Raw genomic sequence first — 9,177 nt, 5'->3', positions numbered from 1 at the left:
TTTTTTTTTTTTTTTTTTTTTTTTTTTTTTTTTTTTTTTTTTTATAAAAAAATATTTTATGAGTATTTAAGCTTTTTAAAGTACATTACGTGGTCAATAAAAATATATTAGTTAAATTAAAATAATATATAAAAGTACAAAAAAAAAATTAATACATTAATAATTAATTAATTAATTTTAGAGCCATTATGATAATAAATATAGAAGAGATTTTTTTGTTCACTCAGACAAATATTTTAAAAAATAAATTATTATTATTATTATTTTAGTTACAAACTCCAAACGACCCACCTTATATAAATCTAAATTTAATAAAAAGAAAATGTCAATTTATCTAAATTCACAAGATTTTCGATCTTTTTTTTTTTTTTTTTTTGTGAAAATGTAAAAATTATGTTATAATAGTCCATTAAAGCATAATATTGGTAAAGTTAATTAATTAAATTAATTTTACTGGTTTTTAAAATAATTTTTAAAAAATATTTTAGAAAGTTAAATTGATAATATTTTGTTTACGTTAACTTTATATTTGATTTATTTGCATAAATAAATTTGTTTATATTTGTTCATTCAGTCAATTTTATTTTATAAAATAATTACCGGAAGAAAATTGAATAAAGAAATATATTTAAAGTTATTTTTATTTTTATTTTTTATATTTATTATTTAAAAAAAAGTTGCATTGTAAATACAATTTAATATAGAGTTTTTATTATTTCGATTAAATAACCAATATATAAATCATCTCGACGAATTTTCTCAGTTCAGTTCGCGTCCACTGGCTCTGCTGCTGATCAATCATCTATCATCCAATTCTAACAATTGATCGTCAATTTCTTGATTTTCTTTCATGTTTATGGAGACGTAATCGCAGCGTCAATCGCAAACTGAGCAGTCAAAGAAGAAAGGATTCGGGAATTGCAGTCGGTTCTCAGTTCCATGGCGGCAGAATTAAACTCAAGCTTATTATTATATGGTTGTGTTTTTGTTTTCGTATTGCTTGCAGTTCCATTGGAGTCGGCAGCTCAAGCTTTCAGGAGAGATCCGGGACACCCTCACTGGCATCATGGAGCCTTCCATACCGTCCGAGATAGTGTTCGACATGATGTTCGTCGCATGCTTCATTCACGAGCTGAGGTATTTCTCTTGCTGTATATTCTTCCATACCATGATTCCGCATCCTTGATTCTGTAATTGTTTACTCGAATGAAATGCAGTGGCTATGATTAGATTATCTTTGTCGCGCTCGCTAATGCTCCCGTTTGGGATTTGAACGACGTTAGAATGATTAGGAGGAATAGAGAGTTTCAGATTTGCGCGTTATGTTCTCTCTCTCTCTTCTTTCCTCCTCAATGTTTTCGATTGAAGGCATTATTTCCTGTCGGTCAAACTCGAGTACGTACAATCTTTGGCTATCATGGAGGAATGCTGTTCATGGAATCGAGCTATGGACTCGCATTTGAATCCATTTGTCGAATTGTGGGAAGGTTGTCCTCGTTGATAGGTCTGCATTGTTGTTATCCTTTGTAAGGGAGTAGCGGTGGCCTTGATCATCTTTTGTGATCTTATGATCATGCTTCGGTAGTCTGGATTTGTTTATTTTAGTCCTTTGACATCAGCATGGATCCGACCTATACCTCTTAGTGAGTTTCGACGTGTAAGGACTTGTAATTTTTCGTTAACTTTTTATTGCTAGTTGCCTTGGTTCTTCATAACTTGTGAATTATGAAACATTATGATGCATATTACCCATTTACAAAAATAGCTAAAAAATTAGAACATGTTTGATTATGATTGACAATCTCATTTCAATGCATAGGTTCTCTACTGCTCATGTAGAAACTAATAAAAGCATTGCACAGGTTCCCTTTCAGGTTCCACTTGAAGTGAACATTATCCTTATTGGTTTAAATGGCGATGGAGCCTACCGGTACTTAGTAGATTCACACAAGCTGCAAGAGTTTCTGAGAGACTGCTTCCCGTCTCATAGGCCATCATGTCTTGAGACTGGCGAGCCCATTGACATTGAACATCATATCGTATATAATGCATTTCCTGTGAGTTTCATTTTTATTTTGTTAAGTAACTCACACTCGTACAAGACTTTGATCTATATTTATTAGACTATAGCTCCCTTTGCACTTGACTTCATGTTTTTGAACTTATAACTTCCCGAAAGTTATATCTTTATTTTGATTGATTAAATACAAGCATGCTTGGTAAGTCATACTTCAATTGTAACATATTTAATCTTTTAGGGTCTTTTCCCTATCCATTCCTAGCCCAATAATCCCAATAGTAAGGCCTTCAAACTTTAGAAATATAGAATTTATTTATCTGTTACATATATATAGCATGGTCTGCCAAAATCAGCATATGTTAGGTACCACTAGAGTGCCTTCTACGCCTAGATAGACCATGAACTAGATCAGAATCATTCTTAACGTGTCCATAAGAAGTGATCCCATTTTCTTTCATCATCTGGGTAGAGATCAAAGGTCTTGAACAACTGATGATAGAAATACTAGTTATAGTGCCTGTCATCCAAAGAGGAATCCTTCCCGTGGCTATTTTTCCACTTCCATTTTCCTCCCCTTTTCATCAAGTGGTTGTTATAGAGATAGAAATAATCATAGATAATTATGTGATGATATACTTCCAAATGGGATAAGATAATTCATACTCAAATGGAGGAGGTCTGTAACGACCCAGACCCACCGCTAGCAACTATTGTCCTCTTTAGGCTTTTCCTTTCGGGCTTCCCCTCAAAGCTTTAAAATGCGTCTGCTAGGGGAAGGTTTCCATACCCTTATAAAGGGTGTTTTGTTCTCCTCCCCAACCAATGTGGGACATCACAAGGTCATAGAGAAACTCTTTTTATTTCTTTCTTTTGAACTTAGTGAAGAACCTCATCTCCTTTGTTAAGGACAAAAAAGTGGGGATTCATTGAGAAAAATGAAAGAGATACAAGACCGTACAATAAACAACTCAACAAAAAACAAAAGGTTGAGAGGGAGTCGAAAAATATCTGTAGAACTCCAATCCAACCAAATCAAACTAGGATTATAATTACAAAAGAGCCTAACAATTGACGCCCACAAGGAGACATTAAAACTAGCCCCCTTCATAACCCCCTCACACGATTTTTCCGCCTCTCTAAACATCCTGTTATTCTCTCAAAATCTAGATTCCCCAAACAACTGCAAAAAAACTAGTTCGCCACTTCACTTTGCTTTTCTCTCAAAAGGCATAAATAAATCTGCTTGCACTCATCAATTTGAAATGATACTTTTCTTAATGAATATTGTATTTTTGTACAAAAAGCTCTTTAGTTTAGCTACTATATTTTGCACTGCTACAGGCAGGTCAGGCTGAATTGATAGCTCTTGAGAAAGCGCTGAAGGAGACCATGATTCCTGCTGGAACTGCAAGAGAGGTGCAAATAAAGCTTTGTGCTGCTATTTTCTTCTTCTTCTTCTTCTTCTTCTTCCTCTTTTTTTTTTTTTTTTTTAAATATTTTTTTATATGTAGTTTTGGGGAAGTTTGTTAACATTTATTTTTGTACACATACTTTTCCAGACTGATTTTGGAAGGGATGTTCCTTTGTTTGAGGTTGAAGCAACAGCAGTTGAACCTGTGTTTCAGAAGTTATATTCCTATATATTTGACACGGAGAATGAGGGATATGCTACTGCTGAGAGGGATAGACTAATGCCAATTGCCATATTTCTTGTCAACTTTGATAAGGTTTGGTGACTTCGTCTGCATCAAAAGTTTCAATACAAATTTTAGGTGACTTTGTCTCCTTGAGAAAGCATAAAATTTTCGATAAATTTTACATTTAATATTCTTGTCTCTGTCAGATGAAGTGCTTTTTTCTTTCTTTTTATTTTCCTCTGTTGTCTCATGGAACATCCTTTTTATTTGTTTGTGAACATCTACCGTCCTTAAAAAAAATTTCTTTCTACTGTCATCCTTTGTTGCTTTAGTTTCATTTTGTGTTTTACCGTCTCTTTAACAGGTCAGAATGGACCCCAGACATAAAGAAATTGATCTTGATAGTTTAATGCATGGGAAACTTGACCAGCTAAATGAGGAAGATATGAAAAAACAAGAAGGAGATTACATTTATCGTTATAGATATGATGGAGGAGGAGCTACTCAAGTTTGGCTGGGCTCTGGCAGGTATTGTTTGAAAGTTCCCTGATTTGGATAACTATGGTTTGTTTTTAGATATATTTGGGGAGTCTTGCTGTTTCTATGTGGTTTCATTGCAAATTGTAATAACTTAATGGTTAAATTTAATTTTATTTATGTTTTTTGAGTGGTTAAGAACTATCATTAAACACAGACAAGCCTAGTGGAAGTTACTAAGTTGTGATTGTTGATGTTATTCACATGCTTTCAGTGATTGATGTTAATAGTGGAGCCAAGTGGAGTGCTTATATACAATTTTATTTCTCAAGTGGTTGAATCCATATCATTAGACCTACTGTGATCACTGCCACTGGTATCGTAATGAAGGCTGATCACTGTGGTGGTAGGTTCAGCTAATCTTTGAGCCCGACCAGTGCAATTGTTTTTTATTTCTTTGATGATGGAATGTGCATATGTTAATCTTTTCTTTGTTGTTCAACATTGTAACTAGAGCTCTCTTATGTTATTACAGTTCTTTTAGGGTCTAACTTTCTGTGTTATATTCAGATATGCTGTGATTGATCTCTCAGCTGGCCCATGTACATATGGAAAAATTGAAACTGAAGAAGGAAGCGTCAGTTCTAGAACTCTACCACGATTGAGGAACGTGCTATTTCCAAGAGGATTTGGTGCAGCTACTGATCATTCTACCCAAGATAATTTTTTGGGGCAACTCGCTGCCCTAGTATCAACCACTATTGAACATGTCATTGCCCCGGATGTCAGGTTCTCTCATTTCATCCATTTCATTTTATGTTTCCTAGTCTATTAGTTTTGTTGCCTGCATACTGCAGAAGGCTAAACCCTAGAGAAGAACTGGCTCACATGGAGTAGGAGTACTGATGGAACTTGATGAATAGTGTCTTATCCTTATTTATTCCTTGTGTGTAGGTTTGAAACTGTCGATATGATGACAAGGTTGCTTATACCCATAATTGTCTTGCAAAATCATAATCGATACAATATTATGGAGAAAGGCCACAATTGCAGTATAAATGTTGAAGCAATTGAGGCAGAGGTAAGACCCTTGCATTGAATATGGTATAAAGTTCCACGAATGATGATGCTAAAACTTTTATTTATCTGAGTTAAATGGTTACAAAGTTATTCATTGTACGACTACAGAATGTTAACATCCTCTACATTTGGGTTTATGGTTTGATATAGAACACAAACCTCTTCATGTAAGTGTTTCACGTTATTTCAGGTTAAAAAGATGGTTCATGCTGGGCAAGAAGTAGTGATAATTGGTGGTGCACATTTATTACATCGTCATGAAAAGCTGGCCATAGCTGTTTCAAAAGCAATGCGAAGCCATTCCCTACAGGAAACAAAGAATGATGGTCGTTTTCATGTTCATACCAAGACGTATTTGGATGGAGCTATTCTTAGAGAAGTAATTGTTGTCTTTTTATCAATACAGAACTTGACCATTTTGTTTACCTAATATTGATATTGTTCAGGGAATTCAATCTACTATATGGTTTACATGGACTAGTTAAGTAGCTTCCATGTAACAGCGTGACCATTGGACATTTTTAGCATTCTCGTTGATGCTATTCAGTGAATAATTGGTAAATTTGTTTCAGGAAATGGAAAGGTCCGCTGATGTGCTTGCTGCAGGTTTGCTTGAGGTGGCTGATCCATCTTTATCTGATAAATTTTTCCTTCGCCAGGTTAGCATAAAGGTTTGTTGTTAGCATATTGTGTGAATTGAAATGTTTCACCAGTGAACTTAAGTTTAATGATCTATATTTCGGCGTCTAACAGCACTGGATGGATGAAAGTGATGTTTCAATTGATTCAGTACTGAAACACAAACCTCACTGGGCTACATATCAAGCAAAATTTAGCAAGAAGGTGAAGAAAACCGAAAAAAAGCCGGGGGATTTGCATCGAACTTATGGAACTAGGATACTTCCAGTGTAAGCAACTCAAACTCAGGTTATAAAAGAGGGTTTTGAGAGGGAGAACGGGAGAAGTGTAAGGATTAAAATCAGCTTTAATCTTGATGACTTGAATATTTTACTATTTTGACATTTAATAGTCATTAAGATCCAAGTTCATGCCATCGTTTCCTTTTTTTCAGTTTTGTCCTATCATTGGCTGACGTTGATTCAAAGCTCATGATGGAGGATGACAGCCTAGTTTATGCAAGCAAAGATGTTGTCATAGTACTCGAGCATCAAAATGAAAAGATACCTTTGAGGTGAGTGAAAACTTACATCATTGATGAATGCAAGTAAATCCACAATCGTCTTATTAGTTTACAGAGTGAAATCATTTACACAAACCTTCCTGTACATATTCTTGTGAATTCCTGTTTGAACTGCTGGTAAATTGAAAATAGAAATACAACGAAAAATGTTTCTCACCATAAGTCATACGATTACCGATAGATCAAAAATTACTCTAGAACGCATCGTTGATTGTTTTTCTTCTTCCTCTTATATGACTGGTTTAGACTGTCCCAATGTTTGTAGCAGTGGTCTCATTGAAGTCTGTGTATAGTTTACCCTCATGGGAGGTTTTAGACTATTTTGGTACCTTCACAATGCTTAGTCTAAGCTTGCTTGACTTCTTAGGCACATAGATAACCATTTGGTTTTTGAAAATTGTATTTGTTTTCTCATCAATTCTCTTCAATGAGTTTCATCTTTCTTGACAAAACATTTGAATTCTTAACTAAATTCCAAAAAACAGAAACAAAAACAAATGTATGCTGAGCCCCGTATAAACAGTTAGTTTGGTGCTTCATCGGTCCTCAACCAACTTCTCTAGCTGTGTAGTATTAGCATGCCGTTTGTGAAGTAGGGAACTTGGTGAGTTCTCTTTCCTTTTTTACGACAGTTTACTCATTTTCAATATAGCTCAAGTGTGTTTTTTGGTGTAGATATGTTTCCGAAACACACAGAAGATATGCCGATCCATCGCAGGCACAACGTCATATATTGGCTGGGCTTGCTTCAGCTGTTGGTGGTTTGACTGCACCTTATGAGAGAGCTTCTCATGTTCATGAGAGGGCAGTTGTAAATTGGCTCTGGGCAGCTGGTTGTCATCCATTTGGTCCATTCTCGAACACGTCTCAAGTCAGTCAAATGCTACAAGATGTTGCATTGGTAAGGACAACTTATGTATCTCCAAAATCTTATGGCCCTTAAGGCCATCGAACATGATTGGCGTTTGAGAGATAATTTGCCAAGCCTTTTCTCATTTACTGGTATCATTGCAATTTGCTGAATCATGTTTCCCGTTTTCGACCTCCTTCCCCGACAGAGGAACACAATATATGCACGTGTAGATTCAGCTCTTCACCGAGTCCGAGATACATCAGAGGTAACTTAATTTACATCTGACATTCTAATCTTGGATGAGTTCGGTTTGATCATTGTTTATTTGGTGTCAGGCTGTCCAATCCTTTGCAGCAGAACATCTAAAAACTCCACTTGGCGAACCAGTAAAAGGAAAGAAGAACAAGACAACAACCGATGTATGGTTGGAGAAGTTCTTTAAAAGAACCACCAACCTACCTGAACCATTTCCCCACGAATTAGTCGAACGACTTGAGAAATACTTGGACGTAAGTCGCTTAACATGTCGATGATACTGTTGAGGATTATTGGGATTGGGAGTGTCCCACATTGGTTAATTTAGTGGAAGATCATGGGTTTATAAGTGGGGAATACTATCTCCATTGGTATGAGGCCTTTTGGGGAAGCCCAAAGCAAAGCCATGAGAGCTTATGCTCAAAGTGGACAATATCATACCATTGTGGAGAGTCGTGATTCCTAACAGATACTACTTTCANTGAGGAATACTATCTCCATTGGTATGAGGCCTTTTGGGGAAGCCCAAAGCAAAGCCATGAGAGCTTATGCTCAAAGTGGACAATATCATACCATTGTGGAGAGTCGTGATTCCTAACATGGTATCAGAGCTATGCCCTAAACCTAACCATGCCAATAGAATCCTCAAATATCGAACAAAGAATGGCGAGCCTCGAAGGTGTAGTCAAAAGTGACTAACATGTCGAACAAATGGTGTACTTTGTTCGAGGGCTCCAGAGAAAGGAGTCGAGCCTCAATTAAGGGGAGGCTATTCGAGAGCTCCATAAGCCTCAGGGGAGGCTTATAGTGTGCTTTGTTCGAGGGGAGGTGTTGAGGATTATTGGGATTGGGAGTGTCCCACATTGGTTAATTTAGTGGAAGATCATGGGTTTATAAGTGGGGAATACTATCTCCATTGGTATGAGGCCTTTTGGGGAAGCCCAAAGCAAAGCCATGAGAGCTTATGCTCAAAGTAGACAATATCATACCATTGTGGAGAGTCGTGATTCCTAACAGATACTACTTTCAGCAACCAAAAGCTCTTCACATTATAACCGATTCATAAAACAGAACCTCGAGGAACAGCTCGTGGATCTGTCATCGCTATTATACGACCATCATTTACAAGATGCAGATTGGAACAGCTCGGAAATATTCCAGAGCTCCATTTTTACACAGCAGTAAGCTACAATGGTTTTAGAGTTTTGTTGAATTGTATAGCACATAGGCTACATAATAATATGATGTGTGTGGATGGTGTAGGTACGTGGACTATGTGTTGATCGAAGAGAGGGAGAAGATGAAGTGCTGCAGCATTCAGTATAAATACCCAGTGGAGTCGTCTCAGAATTACATGTATGGAGGAATTCTTCTAGCTGGGTTTGTAGTTTACTTTCTTGTCATCTTCTTTTCATCACCAGCCCGCTAACTGACACTATTTATAATATTTTAACACGTCTCTCAACCAATAAGAATTTAGATAATGATTTTCTTTCACTTAATTAGAACATAGTCTCTGATGCAAAAAATAATATAAATTTTATACTCATATCCTCTTTATTATACTTATAATTAATGCAATTTTATTTAGCTTTTCAAAAATTCTCTTTTTTTTTTTTTTTTTTTTTTTTTTTTTTTTTTTTTTTTTTTTTTT

General features: G+C 35.8%; 1 protein-coding gene across 3 annotated transcripts; it reads left to right on the top strand.

Annotated features, from left to right (window-relative positions):
* The first annotated feature begins 763 nt into the window (after positions 1–763).
* Positions 764–9,020, top strand: LOC111444453. Of its 3 annotated transcripts, none has more exons than XM_023082556.1 (16): positions 764–1,137; positions 1,863–2,057; positions 3,362–3,436; positions 3,580–3,747; positions 4,022–4,185; positions 4,705–4,923; positions 5,089–5,215; positions 5,405–5,593; positions 5,787–5,873; positions 5,968–6,122; positions 6,287–6,406; positions 7,091–7,316; positions 7,474–7,533; positions 7,604–7,777; positions 8,595–8,704; positions 8,787–9,020. In XM_023082556.1, the coding sequence occupies exons 1-16, from the start codon at positions 940–942 to the stop codon at positions 8,950–8,952; spliced, it is 2,433 nt and encodes an 810-aa protein (XP_022938324.1). In that variant the 5' UTR covers positions 764–939; the 3' UTR covers positions 8,953–9,020. The 3 variants fall into 3 exon arrangements, with proteins under 3 accessions (XP_022938324.1, XP_022938319.1, XP_022938328.1); XM_023082551.1 differs by having other exon boundaries at positions 5,787–5,885; XM_023082560.1 differs by lacking the exon at positions 8,787–9,020 and having other exon boundaries at positions 5,787–5,885; positions 7,604–7,800; positions 8,541–8,621.
* Positions 9,021–9,177: the final 157 nt, after the last annotated feature.

This window comes from Cucurbita moschata, unplaced genomic scaffold, assembly GCF_002738365.1.
Source record: "Cucurbita moschata cultivar Rifu unplaced genomic scaffold, Cmos_1.0 Cmo_Scf00001, whole genome shotgun sequence".
NCBI lineage: Eukaryota > Viridiplantae > Streptophyta > Magnoliopsida > Cucurbitales > Cucurbitaceae > Cucurbita > Cucurbita moschata.
The sequence above is the reverse complement of the archived record's forward strand: the minus strand, read 5'-3'. Positions and strand labels throughout refer to the sequence as shown.